General features: G+C 41.5%; 1 protein-coding gene across 1 annotated transcript in view; it reads left to right on the top strand.

Annotated features, from left to right (window-relative positions):
- The first annotated feature begins 259 nt into the window (after positions 1–259).
- Positions 260–21,968, top strand: part of LOC111524843 (zinc finger protein 431-like) — a 127,313-nt gene continuing 105,604 nt past the window's right edge. Inside the window, 3 exon segments of the mRNA XM_026448183.1 lie at positions 260–304; positions 10,159–10,285; positions 10,794–10,889. Of these exon segments, the coding sequence (XP_026303968.1) occupies positions 275–304; positions 10,159–10,285; positions 10,794–10,889 (253 nt within the window). The 5' untranslated portion in view covers positions 260–274.

The raw sequence follows: 21,968 nt of genomic DNA, 5'->3' as shown, positions 1-21,968 counted from the left end.
TCACTCAGCCCCGCATCTGATCACATCTTCTGTCACTCAGGGCATGAGAGGGTGGGGTTTTAAACGTTATCCAATCAGCGACGCTGGGTTGGGTACCGTCCAATCAGGCATGCAGCTGGAGCGGACAGGACGGCTTCCCGGATGTGGCGGGGTCTTTGGCTGTCGCTGCAGCTGTAGCTCTGGGTCTCTCCTTCACTGCCGTGTGTACTCCGCTGCCAGAGGCCCAGTTTCTGTGGCCCTGTGACCTGCAGGTATTGGGAGATCCACAGCTAAGATGCCAGGACCCCCTGGAAGCCTAGAAATGGTGAGAGTTCCGGGGCCGACATCCCGAGAGAGGGGAAGGGGCGGGTTGCAACCGGTGGGAAGTGGCTGTGGCGGGACTTGGGCCTCCCGGCAGTCAGCTTCACAGTCTGCGCCCCTAGTTCTCCTTGCTCAGCCCGGCCTCAGTCCGCTTCAGCTATAAGATGGCGGCTGCCCTGACTGCGGGACCCCGGGCGTACTGTCTTTTTCCTGCGTAGTGACTGGGCCCTGACCTGGAGCCCTCTCAGGGCAGCTGTGGACCCGCAGCGCCGAGTCTCTCCCGGATTGTGCAGGGACCACTGGAGGGTCCCCCGGGGAGAATCCTGACTCGAGGTGCGGGTTTATGAATGGGAAGCGCTTTGGTCCGTGGGGTTCCCAGTTCCTCTTTTCTTCTGTTGAAAATGTGTAGGAGTCACCCTAAAAACACTAAAGTGTTTAATCAAAGAATGATTCAAAAATTGTGGAGCAGCCAGCTGTGGTTTGTAATTTGTGGTTCATGGGCGGGGCTTGAAGGAAAGACTTATAAACAGCATGATGAAGAAAACCAAATTCAGTAATTGGTTAGGGTCAGATACATAGTTTTCTTAATTTGTAAAATAAAAGTGAAAATTTCCAGGTTATGTAATTAGATGTTAACTGGCAGTTTATAGTTGGTTAAGGCTGAATTTTGTTTCTCTCAATGTAGTAATTTACTAAAAATGCACTTCAGTTAGTTTTTTTTTTTTTTTGAGAAGGATTTTCACTCTTGTTGCCCAGGCTGGAGTGCAGTGGGGCGATCTTGGCTCACCTCTGCCTCCCGGGTTCAAGTGATCCCCCTGCCTCAGCCCCTCAGCCTCCCAAGTAGCTGGGATTACAGGCATGAGCCACCACGCCCGGCTAATTTTGTATTTTTAGTGGAGACGGGCTTCTCCGTGTTGGTCAGGCTGGTCTCGAACTCCTGACCTCAGGTGATCCGCCCGCCACGGCCTCCCAAAGTGCTGGAATTACAGGCCTGAGCCACCGCACCTGGCCAGATTTTTTTTAAAGTAGGAATCCAGGGACTAGAGACACCTCAGTCTAATATCCTGCTTTATTTATTAACACACTCCATGGGGAACTGATTTTCTGGTGCGTTTTTCAACTGTGTCCCAAGCAGTGTCTTAAATCTAACTCCCCCTCCACCATATCTCCAGCCTCACTCTGGCTTGCAGTAAGATATTAAATTTCCAGTTCCTCCTGGCGTTCCCAAATGCCAGCTTTTCCTCCCTAAGTCACGTAATCACCTATTTGTCTTTTAGTGTACTTTTCTATACCGTATTTTAATTATTGTTTGACAAAGCATTAAATAACGCTTTTAAAAAGGTTTGTTATCTGTTTGTAACTGTTTCCCATGAGAAGAAAGCAAAGAATAATCCCCTGACACTGTACTGTAAAAGCTCTCTGTGCCTCTTCTCCTTGTATCTTCTCTAGGCACAGAGATCTTGTCAGAATGTTTTTGGGTCAAGGTATTCCTTTAAAACTTTATGAGGTGATGTGTTCTCAGCCACCCTTTAGTTTTTTCTGGTCGTGGGTTTCAGTACTGTCTGGGGATAAACCAAGGTATCCACTGTGGTTATGTCAGCTAAAGTGCCTAGTGAATACCAGCTCCTGGTTTATTTTCTTCCATAGGAAGACCTGGGGTCTGAAGTGTATCCTCTCAAGGGAGCAAGTGGATCCCCTGGGGCAGAGAGGAAGCTTCTAGTGTACTCTTATTTTGAAAAGGTAATCAGATGCTGGTACTGAGGGGAAAACACAGAAATAACTTCTGCCTCCTGGATTGTCTAAGGGGGCAGAAATATAATGAAATAAATGTAGTGAAAGAAAAAATAGTGTTAAAAAGCAAAAAAATTTGTGACAGAAAACATAGTGTCCCAAAAGACCCAAAACAAAACAAACAAACAAAAAACCTCACTCCAGTGAGACGGTGTAAGAACTTGCAAAATAAAATGCAGCCACCAAGAAATACTGCAGTGTCTCCTGAATGGGTGCTTCTTGAGCATATAAGTGAGCAGGAGTGGGTGGAAGAATCTCTCAAGTGATTGAATGGCCTGACTTGAAACACGAGTCACACACATCTGTTATTTAACCAGCACTGCCACTTCTGGATCTGTCACCTTGAAGAGATGTGTTCACTTATTTTGACCTCAGTTTTTTAGCCGTAAATTTCATTATATTAGTAGGACTTGAAAGGTAGGACAATTTTTTTTTTTTTTTTTGAGACAGAGTTTCACTCTTGTTGCCCAGGCTGGAGTGCAGTGGCACGATCTCGGCTCACTGCAACCACCACCTCCTGGGTTCAAGTGATTCTCCTGCCTCAGCCTCCAGAGTAGCTGAGATTACAGGTGCATGCCACCACACCTGGCTAATTTTTTTTTTTTTTTTTTTTTTGAGACGGAGTCTCGCTCTGTCGCCCAGGCTGGAGTGCAGTGGCCGGATCTCAGCTCACTGCAAGCTCCGCCTCCCGGGTTTTACGCCATTCTCCTGCCTCAGCCTCCCGAGTAGCTGGGACTACAGGCGCCCGCCACCTCGCCTGGCTAGATTGTGTATTTTTTAGTAGAGATGGGGTTTCACCGTGTTAGCCAGGATGGTCTCGATCTCCTGACCTCGTGATCCGCCCGTCTCGGCCTCCCAAAGTGCTGGGATTACAGGCTTGAGCCACCGCGCCTGGCCTTAAATTTCTTATTACCAGACTTTAGTCAGGTCAAACAGCCAATATCTCTGGCTTTTGCATTTTACCAAAAGTAACTTCACAGGTGTTCTGAAAAAGGAAACTTGAAGATGGTTCCTGGAGGGGAAGAGAATCAACAAACAGTAAAGGTCACCCAAATATCAAACAAGAAAGTACTCATCCCCTAAGCTGGGAATGGAACCCTGAACCTGGGCCACCATTGTGATGGTGTAGACCAAGAGAAAGTACTGTCATGTGGTCACAAAGTCAAGCGTCCAAGGACTGGACTGAGCACTTTTCCGGGCTATCCTGAACAGCAGCCTTAAGGGGTCCTAGTCCTGCATTCTATCCTGAGGTACCCCTCTTAATGACAGAGCCATACAGAAAGATAAATTTATAGCACAAAGTACAACAGATTTGTTACAGCTTAAGACTAACCTCACAAAGACATCTCCAAATTAATTAGAACTTTACATAGGGGATAAACAGTAATTTTTTTTTTTTTTTTTGAGACAGAGTCTCGCTCTGTCGCCCAGGCTGGAGTGCAGTGGCCAGATCTCAGCTCACTGCAAGCTCCGCCTCCAGGGTTTATGCCATTCTGCCTCAGCCTCCCGAGTAGCTGGGACTACAGGCGCCCACCACCTCGCCTGGCTAGTTTTTTGTATTTTTTAGTATATGCACCCCACTCACCCAAAGTCAGCCAGTTGGTACACACAGATGATTTTCCTTTGGGTCAGAGGTCTCTTCAGTATACTCCCTTTGTGGTTGCCAGAAAGACGTTACTGGAAAGAAGTTCTGATCCAGACCCCAAGAGAGGGTTCTTGGATCTCACTCAAGAAAGACTTCAGGGCGAGTCCATAAAGTGAAAGCAAGTTTGTTAAGAAAGTAAAAGAATAAAAGAGTGACGACTCCATAGGCAGAGCAGCCCTGAGGGCTGATGGTTGCACATTTTTATGATTATTTCTTGATTATATACTAAACAAGGGGTGGAATATTTATACCTCTTTTTTTCTTTTTGAGATGGTGTCACCCTGTTTCGTCAGACTGGAGTGCAGTGGCGTGATCTCAGCTCACTGCAACCTCCGCCTCCCGGGTTCAAGTGATTCTCCTGCCTCAGCCACCCGAGTAGCTGGGACTACATGCACGCGCACCATGCACAGCTAATTTTTGTGTTTTTAGTAGAGACAGGGTTTCACCATGTTGGCCAGGATGGTGTCGATCTGTTGACCTCGTGATCCACCCACCTCAGCCTCCCAAAGTGCTGGGATTAAAGGCCTGAGCCACTGCATCTGGCCTATGCCTCTCCTTTTTAAACTGTTGTAAGATAACTTCCAGATGTTGCCATGGCGTTTATAAACTATCATAGCACTGGTGGGAGAGTGGCAGAGAGGATGACCACAGGTCACTGTCATCACCATGTTAATTTTGGTGGATTTTATCCAGCTTCTATACTGCAACCTGTGTTATCAGCCAGGTCTTTATGACCTGTATCTTGTGCTGACCTCCTATCTCATCCTGTGAGTTAGAATGCCTAACCATCTGGGAATACAGCCCAGTGGGTCTCAGCCTTATTTTCACTCAGCCCCTATTCAAAATGGAGTTGCTCTGGTTCAATACGCCTCTGACAGATTGTGTGTCTGGCTATGTGATAAATAGGAAAAGAGAGCACCATCTAAGTCATACTGGGAAGGGTGTTTTTTTCCATAAAATATTTCTAGAGAACACAAAGGATGAAGGATTTTATTAATCACAGCTATTTACCTAGATTATGTATGTGCTTCATTGTTCCCCACCTCTTTTCTTTGTCATGTACATTTCTTCCATTTCACTTTTCCTGGGTTGTGCTTTTTCTAATAAACTAGTAAACATAGCTACAGTGTTTTGCAGAGTTCTGTGAGTAGCTTGATCTAATTGAACTTGAGGAAGGTTGTGGAAGTCCCCAGTTTTTAAACAGTAGCTCAGAAGCATAGATGGGCCTATGGGGTTTGTGACTGGCATCTACAATGAGGGCAATGTTGTGAGACTAAGCCCTGAATCAGGGTCTGCTGACTCTGGGTGGTGTCACAATTCAAATGTTAGACATTGAGTTGCTGTTGGAGAATTGCTTGGTGTTCACCTAACTCTACAGATTTGGTGCCAGAAGAAAGATATCACAGAGGCCTGTCCTGGAATAAAATTCTTGGTGTCTGGAAATGGGAGGCTTTGCTCTCCTGTACACAGGCTTTCACACTGCCCATTGTCCTAGGATCCCAGGCCTCCTCCCAGGATGAGAGAGGATGAAAACTTTGAGGAAAGGAGCTCTGATGACAGATCCCCTTTTCCCATAGCTGCCACCACAGGATTCCCATCCACTTCCAAACATGCCCACTGGACATTGACATGTGCACACCACTCCCAGGACTAGGCACCACCCTCAGGAATTTCTCCACAGCATTGTTGATCTTAGTGTTTCTTGACAAAAACCCACAAAAGTGTTAAGTCTCCTGGCATAGTCCAACCCCTAGATAGTGAATCTGCAGCAGCAACCTATATTCCCCACCAGCCTAAGGTTCTGAGCCAGCTGTTCATAATCTCATCTACTTGGATGGGCACAGAAATAAATCAGAGTCCAGCCCCACCTGGGCCACTATCTGTAGAACAAACAGCTCCTTCCACCTACATTGCATTCTTCCCCACACATTAATTTTTTTTCTTCTTTCAACTTTTCTTTTTGGTTCAGAGATCCATGTGCAGCTTTGTTATATAGGTAAAATTGTGTCATAGGGGTTTCGTGTAGATTATTTTGTCACTGAGGTACTAAGCATAACACCAAACAGTTAAGTTTTCTGTTTCTTTTTGTTCTTTCATTGTCTGTTCTCAACTAGGCCTCAGTGTCTGTTGTTCTCCTCTTTGTGTCCATGTGTTCTTATTATTTAACTTATCAATGAGAACATACATTTGGTTTTCTGTTTCTGTTTTAGCTTCCTAATGATAATGGTCTCCAGCGTCATCTATGTTGCTGCAAATAACTTAATCTTGTTTTTATTTTATTTATTTTTTGAGACGGAGTTTTCACTCTTGTCACCCAGGCTGAAGTGCAATGGCACCACCTCAGCTCACCACAACCTCTGCCTCCTGGGTTCAAGTGATTCTCCTGCCTCAGCCTTCCGAGTAGCTGGGATTACAGACCAGTGCCACCATGCACGGCTAATTTTATATTTTAGTAGAGATGGGATTTCTCCATGTTTGGTCAGACTGGCCTTGAACTTCTGACCTCAGGTGATCCGCCCACCTCAGCCTCCCAAAATGCTGGGATTATAGGCTGAGCCACCACGCCCAGCTGGTTGTTTTTTTTTTTTTTTTTTCCTTTTTTTAATGGCCACATAATCTTCTATCATGTTTATGTACCATACTTTGTTTTTATTAAATCTTCTGTTTTATTTAATTAATTTATTTGGAGACAGTGTTTTACTCTGTCACAAAGGCTGAAGTGCAGTGGTACGATCTTGGCTCACTTCAGCCTCAACCTTCCAGGCTCAAGGCACCCTTTTACTTCAGCCCCCTAAGTAACTGGGACTACAAGCATGCACCACCATGCCCGGTTAACTTCTTTTTCTGTCTTTTGCAGAGCTGGGGTTTTGTCATGTTTCCCAGGCTGGCCTTGAACTCTTGAGCTAAGGTAATCCAGCTGCCTCGGCCTCCCAAAGTGCTGGGATTACAAGTGTGAACCGCCTCACCTGACCATACCATGTTGTTTTAGTCTAGTCTACATTAATAGGCAATTAGATTTGTTCCATGTGTTTGTTTTTTGTTTGTTTGAGACAGAGTCTCACTCTGTTGCCGAGACTAGAGTGCAGTGACACCATCTCAGCTCACTGCAACCTCTGCCTCCTGGGTTCAAGCGATTCTCCTGCTTCAGTTTCCTATGTAGCTGGGACTACAGGCACATGTAACCACACCTGGCTGAATTTTGTGTTTTCAGTAGAGACAGAGTTACTGGGTCAAACAGTAATTTCAGTTCTGTGAGGAATCTTCACACTGCTTTTCACGATGGTTGAATTAATTTACCCTCCCACCAGCAGTGTATAAACATTCCATTTTCTTTGCAATCTTGCCAGCATCTGTTACTGACTTTGGATTTTGAGAGAGAGTCTCACTCTGTCACCCAGGCTGGAGTACAGTGGTGTGATCTCAGCTCATTGCAACCTCCACCTCCTGGGTTCAGTAGATTCTCATGGCTTAGTTTCTAGAGTAGCTGGAACTACAGATGTGTGCCACCAAGCCTCACTAATTTTTGTATTTTTAGTAAAGATGGGATTTCTCCATATTGGCCAGGCTGCTCTCAAACTCATGACCTCAAGTGATCTGCCTGCCTTGGCCTCCCAAAGTGCTGAGATTACTGCACCCAGCCTGTTACTGACTTTCTAACAACAGCCATTCTGATTGGTGTGAGATGGTATCTCATTGTGGTTTTTGTTTGTTTTTGACATTTCTCTAGTGATGAGTGGTGAGCATTTTTTGTACATGCTTCTTAGCCACATGTTTGTCTTCTTTTAAAAAGCATCTGTTTATGTTTTTTGCCTGCTTTTTAATGAAGTTTTTTTTTTTTGTAAACCTTAACTTGTTTATGAATTCTGGATATTAAACCTTTGTCAGGAACATAGTTTGCAAATATTTTTGTTTATTTGGTATGTTGTCTGTTTACTCCGTTGGTAGTTTCCTTAGCTGTGAAGAAGCTCTTTAATTAGGTCCGTGTTGGGAAAAAGCTGAGTGTTGGGAGGGAAACTGAGGCAGGGCTTGCATAATGTCCTCTGGAATGTGTCTAGACCTGCTGGCTCCTTGCTTCTAGCTTTCCTAGGTTCCTACTCCCATTATCTCAAGTAGCAGAACATGTTCCTTATAAATGCTAAACTGTCACAGTTGTAGATCATGTGCCTGCCCTTTTGACCTCCACGTTCTCACCACCTGTTTCTTTGTTGGATTACCAATAAATAGCTTGGGCTGCCAGAGCTCAGGGCCTTCGCAGCCTCCACGATGGTGATGACCTCCTGGTGTCCCACCTTTATCTCTCAAACTGCCTTTTTCTCAATCCTTTGACTTCACCAGACTTTGTCACCCCCATGACCTAGTGTTGGGTCTGATCACCCCAACAGGTCCCATTTGTCAATTTTTGCTTTTGTTGCAGTTGCTTTTGATATCTTCATCATGATACATGTAGATATGTGTGGTAAGAGAGTGACCTCTGTCTCAAAAAAAAAAAAAAGTTGCTGAAATCTCTTTACTTATGCCCTTTCCACAGGTTCTGTGTATTCTGGGTGGAAGCATTCATGTTGTTTTAATGAAGGGCCTCATGTGACTCTGGTGAGACCAGAATCAAGTATGAAGGCTTCAAGATACATTCCTGAGAGTTAAGTGCCACATTTGCACTAAAGGGTGGTTTTAGGACCTGTTCTGTTTGGGTTTGGTAGGGACAGGGCAGGGCAGTGGCCCATATTTTCATTACTAGTAAAAATTGTTGGTGTCTGTGGCAGTGGAGGGCACCTGGGGATGGGAAAAGAGGAACGTATATTTTATTTCCGTGGAGCAGCTCATTGTTCCTGCATCTCTTCTGTTATAAACGAGAAAAATGGGTGGACTTTTTGGTTTTGGTCCTTCTGTGAGTGTGAGGCTAGTAGATAAGCAGGTGGTGCTGATGTCTTTAAGGGGCTGTTCTCAAGATGCAGGTGTTACTTGTCCGATAATTTTATCTGAAAAGGATTTCCAGAGGAGGAGGAGAAAGGAAAAATGGCCTCTCTTCAGCTAAACATGTCTCAGATCAAGAGCTGTGTCCACTCTGCCTCCTGGAGTGCCATGTGTTTAGTACTTGCAAATCTTTACTTCTCTACTTGTGTTTTTCCTCCCCAATGATTTTGTTTCACTTACTTTTAAAAATTCTTGTGATAATCAAGGGTCTCTAAAAAATATTTCTATCCTACGTACCAGAGCCTTCTCTACATCATGGCTTCTTATATGCAATGCAGAATTTCTACCATGAATTTATGATCTGCCATATTAAAAGTGTTCCTTTTGTGGCTATTGAACATGGGAAGATGTGGATACTCAAGATTCCTATTGGGGGAAAGCTAGGGTCCTTAGGAAGGATGGAGAATATGTAATGTTGAGGTGCCACCTGTGTTCTCCATTAGCTCTATGCAGAACAGCATTAAGAAAATGCTTATTTAAACAGGATGGCTTTTATTACCCAGGAAGTTCTGGGGAAAATTATTCAGAGATACCTGCTTTCTAGGATGCTAAAGAAGGACTGCTTAAAATCATTATTAAAAATTATAGAACATGGGAGATATCCTGACCACATAAAACTGATTTTTCTTTATGGTTAAATTCTGTCTATAATTGACTTTTTGAGGGGCAATATCTCAGCAGTGATGTTGTGTTCTTCTGTGTGCGTCAGCACATAGTAAAATTTATTCTAGTGTTGTTGATGTTAATAATTTGCTTGGTTAAAGAGCTCTCTGACTTTTTTCCACTATAGAGTTAATTGTTTTTCTCTTTATTATTAAGTATCTTTATGTGGCTAATGTGCATAAACCATCACATTTAATCTGGCACCTGCCCTTTTTTCTTAGGTTTTTTTGTTTGTTTTTTGCAAGTATCTGCCTTTGGAAAATGAAGGCTCTTTGTTTATAGGCCAGAAAAATTGGGAAAAACACAGTCTCTTTCACTTATGGAATGTTTGACAAAATAGTCTTCTTGGGTCAAAAACATTGGCATTACTAGTGACCTTGTTAGAATTTTAAAAACTCAGACTTTATTCCAGATCTTCTGGAAGAAAAAAAAAAAAAAGCTTCATGACAGGATCTCCAGTTTATCTTACACATTTAAATTTGAGAGGTACCATCTAACTCAACATGTCTTTTTTTGTCTGAAAACATACACAACTCATTATGATGTAAATATAGCACTCAAACATGTATACATTTGTGTCCTTAATTATATTCTTTATGATCCAGAAAAGTATTATATACACTGATGTTGTGAATGTTTCTGTGTTAAAAATTATTGGATAATTTCAGTTATTGTTATAACTCAGAACCAATTCCCTTTACTCTCTCATTTCACCTTAAGTCAAATAATAAATTCTGCCTATGGCCACCTGGTAAATATATGTGTGTCTCTGTGCTTGTGTTTTTCAGGAGACATTGACATTTAGGGATGTGGCCATAGAATTCTCTCTGGAGGAGTGGGAATGCCTAAGCCCTACTCAGCAGAATTTATATAGGAATGTGATGTTAGAGAACTACAAAAACCTGGTCTTCTTGGGTGAGAATAACTTTAATACACAATTCTTAATGTACTCTAAAGGTTTTATGTCTCTTTTTATGTAGAATTTTTTTTTTTTTTGTAATTTATGCTTTGTATAATGAGTTTCTGATCCCAGTTTTCAAGAAAATCTTGATGATTTGTCTGTAGAAAATAATTTCTTCAACATGTTTCATCTTGACCTGAACTTTCCACATTCCTGAGCTGATCTGCATCCTTCACTCTAGATTAGTGGTAATTCCAGATATTTGGTGGCATAAAATATCATTGCCCTTATCTTAAAATCTATTTTCCACCATCAGTTTTTGATTCATGAGTACCAGGTAGTAAAATTAAGGACCTACAAATTTAAAATATTTTCTAAATAGTTAGAGATGTATCTCATTAATTAGTAGTTTGGGATTAATTTTCTATAATATTCTATTACATCCTTTTTACTGAGCACAGTACTAGGTTGGTAACTGGAGAATATAAGCAAGATTTATGCTATTTATTTTTAATAAAGCAGGTATTGACGTCTCTAAGCAAGACCCAATCACCAGTCTGGAGCAGGAAAAAGAGCCCTGGAATATGAAGAGACATGAGATGGTGGATGAATCCCCAGGTAGGTAAGAGTGAACACAAGAGATAACACAGGTGAGAGGTACAAAGGTTAAAAAAAAAAAAAAAAAAGGGGGCAACCCAGTCCTTACAATGTGATTTGGGAATCTGTATTGCAAAGCATATAGTTTCTGGGAACACTGAATATTTTCTTAAAATTTTCTCTCACTAAAGGGCATCTTCTGTTTTATGCTTTTAAATTCTCTTTCTCCTTTTCCTTGGGTGAACACACAAATATCAAATATTTGCTCATGTTTCGCTCTTGTTGCCCAGGTGGATTGCAGTGGCGTGATCTTGACTCACTGCAACCTCTGCCTCTTGGGTTCGACAATTTTCTTGCCTCAGTCTCCTGGTAGCTGAGATTACAGGTGCCTGCCACCACACCCAGCTAATTGTTTTGTATTTTTAGTAGAGACGGGGTTTTACCATGTTGGCCAGGCTGGTCTTGACACACCTATCCTCAAGTGATCCACCCACCTTGGGCTCCCAAAGTGCTGGGATTACAAGTGTGAGCCACTGTACCCAGCTGAAAAACTCTATGTTAAATTATTTTTTAGTTCTCTTTTTACATCCTGTCTGAAATATGTGAGAGTAGTGGTTTCTGTTCCATTAGGGGTTTCTTGTTAATTTTTCTACATATTCCATCCTGTTTTTATTACTATAGTCTTAAAATATAGTTTGAAATTATAAATTATGATGTCCTGTCCCTCTGCTTTGTTATTTTTTCTCAAGACTCCTTTGGCTATTTGAAGTTTATTGTAGTTTCTTGTAAATTTTAGAATTGTATTTCCTATTGTGAAAAAAATGCCACTGGAATTTTCATAGGAAATTTATTGAATGTATAGATTACTTTAGATAATATGGTACTTTAACAATATTTATTCTTTCAATCCATAGACATGAATTTTTTTGTTGTTCTTGTTGAGTCAGAGTCTCACTCGGTCACCCAGGCTGGAGTGCACTGGTACAATCTCGGCTCACTGCAACTGCAACCTCCACTTTCCGAGTTCAAGTGATTCTGCTGCCTCAGCCTCCCTAATAGCTGGGATTACAGTCATGCGCCACCATGCTGTGCTAATTTTTGTATTTTTAGTAGAGACAGGGTTTCACCATGTTGTCCAGGCTGATCTCAATCTCCTGACCTTGTGATCTACCCGCCCTGGCCTCCCAGAGTGCTGGGATTACAGGCGTGAGCCACCACACCCGGCCAACATAAAATATATTTAAATTTATTTTTGTCTTCTCTAATTTCTTTCATTGATATCTTATATATTTCATTGTAAAGATTTTTTACCTTGGCCGGGTTGCAGTGAGCTGAGATTGCACCACTGCACTCCAGCCTGGGCAACAGAGCGAGACTCCATCTCAACAACAACAACAACAACAAAAACCCACAAAGACGGGGAGAAACCAGAGCAGAAAAGCTGAAAATTCTAAAAATCAGAGTGCCTCTTCTCCTCCAGAGGAACGCAGCTCTTCACCAGCAATGGAACAAAGTTGCCTGGAGAGTGACTTTGACTAGTTGAGAGAAGAAGACTTCAGACAATCGGTAATAACAAACTTCTCTGAACTAAAGGAGGATGTTCGAACCCATCGCAAAGAAGCTAAAAACCTTGAAAAAAGATTAGATGAATGGCTAACTAGAATAACAGTGTAGAGAAGTCGTTAAATGACCTGATGGAGCTGAAAACCATGGCACAAGAACTACATGATGCATGCATAAGCTTCAGTAGTTGATTTGATCAAGTGGAAGAAAGGGTATCAGTGATTGAAGATCAAATGAATGAAATGAAGTGAGAAGAGAAGTTTAGAGAAAAAAGAGTAAAAAGAAATGAACAAAGCCTCCAAGAAATACGGGACTATGTAAAAAGACCAAATCTACATCTGACTGGTGTACCTGCAAGTGATGGGGAGAATGGAACTAAGTTGGAAAACACTCTTCAGGATATTATCCAGGAAAACGTCCCCAACCTAGCAAGGCAGGCCAACATTCAAATTCAGGAAATACAAAGATAATTCTCAAGAAGAGCAACTCCAAGACACATAATTTTCTGATTCACACAAGTTGAAATGAAGGAAAAAATGTTAAGGGCAGCCAGAGAGAAAGGTCGGGTTACCCGCAAAGGAAAGCCCATCAGACTAACAGTGGATCTCTTGGCAGAAAGAGATCCAGAAGAGAGTGGGGACCAATATTCAACATTCTTAAAAGAACTTTCAACCCAGAATTTCATATCCAGCCAAACTAAGCTTCATAAGTGAAGGAGAAATAAAATCCTTTACAGACAAACAAATGCTGAGAGATTTTTGTCGCCACCAGGCCTGCCTTACAAGAGCTCCTAAAGGAAGCACTAAACATGGAAAGGAATAACCGGTACCGGCCACTGCAAAAACTTGCCAAATTGTAAAGACCATCAATGCTAGGAAGAAACTGCATCAACTAACAAGCAAAATAACCAACTAACATCATAATGACAGGATCAAATTCACATAACAATATTAACCTTAAATATAAATGGGCTAAATGCTCCAATTAAAAGACACAGACTAACAAATTGGATAAAGAGTCAAGATCCATCAGTGTGCTGTATTCAGGAGACCCATCCCACATGCAGAGACACACACAGGCACAAAATAAAGGGATGGAGGAAGATCTACCAAGCAAATGGAAAACAAAAAAAGGGGTTGCAGTCCTAGTCTCTGATGAAACAGACTTTAAACCAACAAAGATCAAGAGACAAAGAAGGCCATTACATAATGATAAAGGGACCAATTCAATAAGAAGAGCTAACTATCTTAAATAGATATGCACCCAGTACAGGAGGACCCAGATTCATAAAGCAAGTCCTTAGAGACCTACAAAGAGACTTAGATTCCCACACAATAATAATGGAGACTTTAACACCCCACTGTCAACATTAGATCAATGAGACAGCAAGTTAGCAAGGATATCCAGGAATTGAACTCAGCTCTGCACCAAGCAGACCTAATAGACATCTACAGAACTCTCCACCCCAAATTAACAGAATATACATTCGTCTCAGTACCACATCACACTTACTCCAAAATTGACCACATAGTTGGAAGTAAAGCACTCCTCAGCAAATGTAAAATAACAGAAATTACAACAAACTGTGTCTCAGACCACAGTGCAATCAAACTAGAACTCAGGAATAAGAAACTCACTCAAAACCGCTCAACTACGTGGAAACTGAACAACGTGCTCCTGAACGACTACTGGATACATAACGAAATGAAGGCAGAAATAAAGATGTTCTTTGAAACCAATGAGAACAAAGACACAACATACCAGAATCTCTGGGACACATGTAAAGCAGTGTGTAGAGGAAAATTTATAGAACTAAATGCCCACAAGAGAAATCAGGAAAGATCTAAAATTGACACCCTAACATCACAGTTAAAGGAACTAGAGAAGGAAGAGCAAACACATTCAAAAGCTAGCAGAAGGCAAGAAATAACTAAGATCAGAGCAGAACTGAAGAAGATAGAGACACAAAACACCCTTCAAAAAATCAGTGAATCCAGGAGCTGGTTTTTTGAAATGATAACAAAATCGATAGACTGCTACCAAGATTAATGAAGAAAAGAATCAACAAATAGATGCAATAAAAAATGATAGGCCGGGCGCGGTGGCTCAAGCCTGTAATCCCAGCACTTTGGGAGGCCGAGACGGGTGGATCACGAGGTCAGGAGATCGAGACCATCCTGGCTAACACGGTGAAACCCCGTCTCTACTAAAAATACAAAAACTAGCCGGGCGAGGTGGCGGGGCGCCTGTAGTCCCAGCTACCTGGGAGGCTGAGGCAGGAGAATGGCGTGAACCTGGGAGGCGGAGCTTGCAGTGAGCTGAGATCCGGCCACTGCACTCCAGTCCGGGCGACAGAGCAAGACTCCGCCTCCAAAAAAAAAAAAATGATAAAGGGGGTATCACCACTGATCCCACAGAAATATAAACTACCGTCAGAGAATACTATAAACACCTCTATGCAAATAAACTAGAAAACCTAGAAGAAATGGATAAATTCCTGAAGACATATACCCTCCCAAGACTAAACCAGGAAGAAGTTGAATCCCTGAACAGACCAATAACAGGTTCTGAAATTGAGGCAATAATTAATAGCCTACCAACCAAAAAAAGTCCAGGATCAGATGGATTCAGAGCTGAATTCTATCAGAGGTACGATGAGGAGCTGGTACCACTCCCTCTGAAACTATTCCAATCAACAGAAAAAGAGGGAATCCTCCCTAATTCATTTTATGAGGCCAGCATCATCCTGCTACCAAAGCCTGGCAGAGATACAACAAAAACTGAGAATTTTAGACCAATATCCCTGATGAACATCGATGCAAAAATCCTCAAAATACTGGCAAACCGAATCCAGCAGCACATCAAAACGCTCATCTACCACGATCAAGTGGGCTTCATCCCTGGGATACAATGCTGGTTCAACATAAGCAAATCAATAAACATAATCCGGAACCAAACATAAACAGAACCAAAGCCAAAAACCACGTGATTATCTCAATAGATGCAGAAAAGGCCTTTGACAAAATTCAACAGCCCTTCATGCTAAAAACTCTGAATAAACTAGGTATTGATGCGATGTATCTCAAAATAATAAGAGCTATTTATGACAAACCCACAGCCAATATCATACTGAATGGGCAAAAACTGGAAGCATTCCCTTTGAAAACTGGCACAAGACAGGGATATCCTCTCTCACCACTCCTATTCAACATAGTGTTGGAAGTTCTAGCCAGGGCAATCAGGCAAGAGAAAGAACTAAAAGGTATTCAATTAGGAAAAGAGGAAATCAAATTGTCCCTGTTTGCAGATGACATGATTGTATATTTAGAAAACCCCATTGTCTCAGCCCAAAATCTCCTTAAGCTGATAAGCAACTTCAGCAAAGTCTCAGGATACAAAATCAATGTGCAAAAATCACAAGCATTCCTATACACCAATAACAGAGAGCCAAATCATGAGTGAACTCCCATTCACAGTTGTTTCAAAGAGAATAAAATACCTAGGAATCCAACTTACAAGGAATGTGAAGGACCTCTTCAAGGAGAACTACAAACCACTGCTCAATGAAATAAAAGAGGGCACAAACAAATGGAAGAAAATTCCATGCTCATGGATAGGAAGAACCAATATTGTGAAAATGGCCATACTGCCCAAAGTAATTTATAGATTCAATGCCATCCCCATCAAGCTACCAATGACTTTCTTCACAGAATTGGAAAAAACTACTTTAAAGTTCATGTGGAACCCAAAAAGAGCCCACATTGCCAAGACAATCTTAAGCCAAAAGAACAAAGCTGGAGGCATCACGCTACCTGATTTCAAACTATACTACAAGGCTACAGTAACCAAAACAGCATGATCCTGCTACCAAAATAGAAATATAGAACAATGGAACAGAATAGAGCCCCTGGAAATAATACCACACATCTACAACCATCTGATCTTTGACAAACCTAACAAAACCAAGAAATGGGGAAAGGATTCCCTATTTAATAAATGGTGCTGGGGAAAACTGGCTAGCCATATGTGGAAAGGTGAAAATGGATCCCTTCCTTACATCTTATACAAAAATTAATTCAAGATGGATTAAAGACTTAAATATTAGACCTAAAACCACAAAAACCCTTGAAGAAAACCTAGGCATTACCTTTCAGGCCATAGGCGTGGGTAAGGACTTCATGACAAACACCAAAAGCAATGGCAACAAAAGCCAAAACAGATAAATGGGATCTAAATAAACTAAAGAGCTTCTGCACAGCAGAAAAAACTACCATCAGAGTGAACAGGCAACCTACAGAATGGGAGAAAATTTTTGCAGTCTCCCCATTTGACAAAGGGCTAATATCCAGAATCTACAAAGAACTTAAAAAGATTTACAAGAAAAAAATCAACCCCATCAAGAAGTGGGCAAAGGATATGAACAGACACTTCTCAAAAGAAAACGTTTGTGCAGCCAATGGACACGTGAAAAGATGCTCATCATCAGTGGCCATCAGAGAAATGCAAATCAAAACCACAACGAGATACCATGTCACACCATTTAGAATAGTGATCATTAAAAAGTCAGGAAACAACAGGTGCTAGAGAGGATGTGGAGAAATAGGAACGCTTTCACACTGTTGGTGGGACTGTAAACTAGTTCAACCATTGTGGAAAACAGTGTGACGATTCCTCGAGGATCTAGAACTAGAAATACCATTTGACCCAGCCATCCCATTACTGGGCATATACCCAAAGGATTATAAATCATGCTGCTATAAAGACACATGCACACGTATGTTTATTGCAGCACTATTCACAATAGCAAAGACTTGGAATCAACCCAAAATGTCCATCAGTGATAGGCTGGGTTAAGAAAATGTGGCACATAAAAAAAAAAAAAAAAAGTGCAGCACACCAACATGGCACATATATACATATGTAACAAACCTGCACGTTATGCACATGTACCCTAGAACTTAAAGTATAATTAAAAAAAAAAAAAAATGTGGCACATATACAGCATGGAATACTATGCAGCCATAAAAAAGGATGAGTTCATGTCCTTTGTAGAGACATGGATGAAGCTGCAAACCATCATTCTGAGCAAACTATCACAAGGAAAGAAAACCAAACACCGCATATTCTCACCTATAGGTGGGATTGAACAATAAGAACACTTGGTCACAGCGTGGGGAACATCACACACCAGGGCCTGTCATGGGGTGGGGGAGGGAGGAGGGATAGCTTTAGGAGATATACCTAATGTAAATGACAAGTTAACAGATGCAGCACACCAACATGGCACATGTATACTTATGTAACAAACCTGCATGTTGTGCACTTGTACCCTAGAACTTAAAGTATAATAAAAGGCTGGGTGTGGTGGCTCACGCCTGTAATCCCAGCACTTTGGGAGGCCAAGGCGGGCAGATCACGAGGTCAGGAGATTGAGACCATGGTGAAACCCTGTCTCTACTAAAAAATACAAAAAATTAGCTGGGTGCCGTGGCGGGCGCCTGTAGTCCTAGCTACTTGGGAGGCTGAGGCAGGATAACGGTGTGAACCCAGGAGGCAGAGCTTGCGGTGAGCTGAGATTGCACCACTGCACTCCAGCCTGGGTGACAGAGTGAGACTCCGTCTCAAAAAAAAAAAAAGTATGATTTAAAAAAAAAAGATTTTTTACCTTCTTGGTTAAATTGGTTTTGAGAAATTTATTATTTTAATACTATTATAAATAAGATTGTTTTCTTTCTCTATCAGATAGTTTAAGTGTATGGCACCATAACTTTTATGTTAATTTTATATTTTGCTAATTTACTGACTGTATTTATTAGTTTAGACAATTTTTTGTTGTTGTTCAAGACAGAATCTCACTATGTCACCCAGGCTGGAGTGCAATGACACAATCTCGGCTCACTGCAACCTCCACCTCGTGGGTTCAAATGATTCTCCTCCCTCAGCCTCCCAAGTAGCTGGGACTACAGGTGCCTGCTGCCATGCCTGGCTATTTTGTTTTGTTTTGTTTTGTTTTGTTTTGTTTTGTAGTTTTACTAGAGACAGGGTTTCACTACGTTGGCCAGGCTGTTCTTGAACTGCTGACCTCATGATTTGCCTGCCTCAGCCCCCAAAAGTGTTGGGATTATAGGTGTGAGCCACCACGCCTGGCTTTTTACACTAATTTTAATGTGCTGTTTATGTTTTTTTAATATAATAAGATCACATGATCCACAAAATGCAACTTTTTACTTATTCTCTTCAATTCCAATGGCTTTTTCAAAATATTTTTGACTAATTTTTGTGCCACACACTTTCAGTGCTACATTAAAGTAGAAACATTGACAATGGGCACATTGTTTTATATTGGTATCTGTGAATTTGCAGGAGCAAACAACTCCTTAGGTTTTGTAAACAGGTTTCAGGAGGTAAAGACCTTTTTCTGCTGTGTCCCTAGGGTGATGTTATGCCCTCTCCGTTTGTAGTGAAGAAGGGTTGTAGCTTGGTCATAAGACTGCTTGGTCTGCGCTAGCATCCACCTTTAGACGGTTTGTTACAAAGGGCTTGGGTAGTTGTAATTTCCGTTTTATTTCTGGACAGATTGTTCTTTAAGACTTTGATCTGTAGGGCAGACACTAGGGCAGTTTCTGCAGTTGGCTCCATACATAATAGCCCTTATATCAGGATGTGAATGGGTTTGCTTTTCACTGAGTACCAGAGAGGATTTCCCCAGGTCACTGTGTAGATTTCTATTTAGGCAAAACTGGTCATGCACTGTGGCTGAGACAGCTGGAACTGAGTCACTGAACTGCTTCAGGGACCACAGTAAAAACCAAGGTCTGTAGACCTGTCTGCATGGCTGCAAATGGGTGTCTTCTCCAGGTCTCTGGAAGGGCGGGACCTCTCTTAGACTGTAACTGGGAGGAGTTTGGGATGGTTACAGAGTAACTTCAGAATTCTCTGTTGGACCAAGTTGGGTGGGCCATTTCTTGGTCTGCAGCCAATACCAAGGGTCCCGTAGTTTCCCATGTGAATAAGTGCCTGTCCTCTGAAAAAAAAAATCTTCAATCTTGGGCTTTAGCAGACTGTCACATCTCTCTCCCTGGGTCTCAAAGCTCTTCTAAAGGCATTTGCTTTGGAGATGGGATCTTGTTTATCATCCAGGCTGGTCTTGAAATCCTGGCCTGCAGCAATTCTCCAACCTCAATGTACCATGTAGCAGTCACTACAGATGTGAGCCTTGGTGCCTGACTGTCTCATAAAGGCATTTTTTGTCAGGGATGACTGAAAATTTTTTTTGCTGTGGTGAAGATAATCCAGCACCTTTTATTTTTTCATGTCACTGATGTTACTCTTTCCATACATTTTTACTTTCTATTTTCCATTTCAAACTTGTCTGTAATTTTAGATTTCACCATATTGGCCAGGCTGGTCTTGAACTCCTGACCTCAGGTGATCTACCTGACTCGGCCTCCCAAAGTGCTGGGATTACAGTCAGGAGGCGAGTGCCTGGCCTCATTTTTATTTTTATATGTTTCTCTGCAAATCATTAATTTTGCTTTCCTTTTCAAATTTAGGACAATATGCTAGAATGTACATGTTATGCCTGAAGTAAATTAGATAATTGGTAGGCACTCCATATTACTAGAATGGTTACTTAAGTTTGCTGCAGGTAAAAAGGATTTACAGGATTTTCACCCACTTTCTTCAGCATATATCTAAATGATAACATAATTTACTTCTAAATATTTGTTTTACATATCAGAGGCTCTAACTCTAGTTTGAAAAATACAAGTTTTAATTTAGCAGTGTAATGTTATTCTTTGCTTCTGAAATTGGATTACAGCAGTTTCATTTTGTGTAAGAATAGCATATATTTAGCCGGGCGCGGTGGCTCAAGCCTGTAATCTCAGCACTTTGGGAGGCCGAGACGGGTGGATCACAAGGTCAGGAGATCGAGACCATCCTGGCTAACCCGGTGAAACCCCGTCTCTACTAAAAAATACAAAAAACTAGCCGGGTGAGGTGGCGGGCGCCTGTAGTCCCAGCTACTCGGGAGGCTGAGGCAGGAGAATGGCGTAAACCCGGGAGGCAGAGCTTGCAGTGAGCTGAGATCCAGCCACTGCACTCCAGCCTGGGCGACAGAGCGAGACTCTGTCTCAAAAAAAAAAAAAGAATAGCATATATTTAAAACATAAAAATTATCACTTTTGTTACATGCTTATTTATTAAAAGTTTCTCATTAGTATATTCTATTTATAATTATACTGCATATTCTGTGAAATTTTACTGCCACATAGTGCATGCCAATTGTTTGAAATACATGCCTTCCGTGAGTACACAGTCAAATATTGTAGTTATTCAGACAATTCTTTTTTAATGGTATATTAATATTGCATACCAGATTTTATGAGTAAACATGTGTGTTACTGTTGTGTAGTTTTCGTATTAGTGTTTTTTCAGTGTAGGTTTCTTAATATTAGCTTATTGTGTTTTTTAGTTTTTCTTATATAATTTTAGCCAATCTGCAATTCTGTTTGTATACTTTAAGTCAATGTGATGTTTAAGAGACAAATGAGCCATATGTCTGTCACAATCAAATTATGTATGTGTGTGTTTATCTATAAATATGACCCCAATATTGGTTATGGCTTATCTTGTATATATTTTCTTAGCTGATTTTCAGTGGCTATTTTGTCTTGTCTAAGTGAGTAGACATGGAAATATTTTCATTATGTCTTATTTTCTCCCTGTCTAATGATGAATATGTATTTCCTTTGTGTGAAAGAAACTCTTTTGTGATTTGAAGGTAATTTTTGAGAAGATTTGTAATTCAGTATTTTTTCCGTTTTTCCTTTAGAAAAATTAATTGTTGTAAAAACACATAACAGGCCTGGCGTGGTGGCTCACGCCTGTCATCCTAGCACTTTGGGAGGCCGAGGCGGGCAGATCACTTGAGATCAGGAGTTCCAGACCAGCCTGGCCAACATGGTGAAACTCTCCCTCTACTAAAAATACAAAAATTAGCTGGACATGGTGGCCTACACCTGTAATTCGATACACAGGAGACTGAGGCAGGAGAGTCACTTAAACCAGAGGTTTAAGTTGAGGCAGAGGTTAAGTTGAGGCAGAGGTTGCAGTGAGCCAAGATCACGCCACTGCACTCCAGCCTGGGTGACAGAGCGAGATTTCGTCTCAAAAAAAGAGAAGAAAAAACAGTAAAAACACATAACATAAAATTTAGCATCTTAAATCTATTTAAGTGCGCATTTCAGGGCCAGACATGGTGGTGGCTCACATCTGTAATCCCTGGATTTTGGGAGGCTAAGACAGGAGGAGTATTTGAGCCAAAAAGTTTGAGACCAACCTAGGCAGCATCCGGAGATTCCCTCTTTACAAAAATTATAAAACATATCCAGGCATGGTGGTGTGTACCTGTGGTCCCAGCTGTTTGGGAGATTGAGGGGAGGATTACTTGACTCTAGGAGTTTGAGGCTGAAGTGAGGCATAATTGCCACTGCACTTCAGCTTGAGTGACAGAGTGAGACCCTGTCTCAAAAA

The sequence above is a fragment of the Piliocolobus tephrosceles genome, chromosome 21, assembly GCF_002776525.5.
Source record: "Piliocolobus tephrosceles isolate RC106 chromosome 21, ASM277652v3, whole genome shotgun sequence".
NCBI classification, from domain to species: domain Eukaryota; kingdom Metazoa; phylum Chordata; class Mammalia; order Primates; family Cercopithecidae; genus Piliocolobus; species Piliocolobus tephrosceles.
This window is presented reverse-complemented; position numbering and strand designations above follow the sequence as displayed.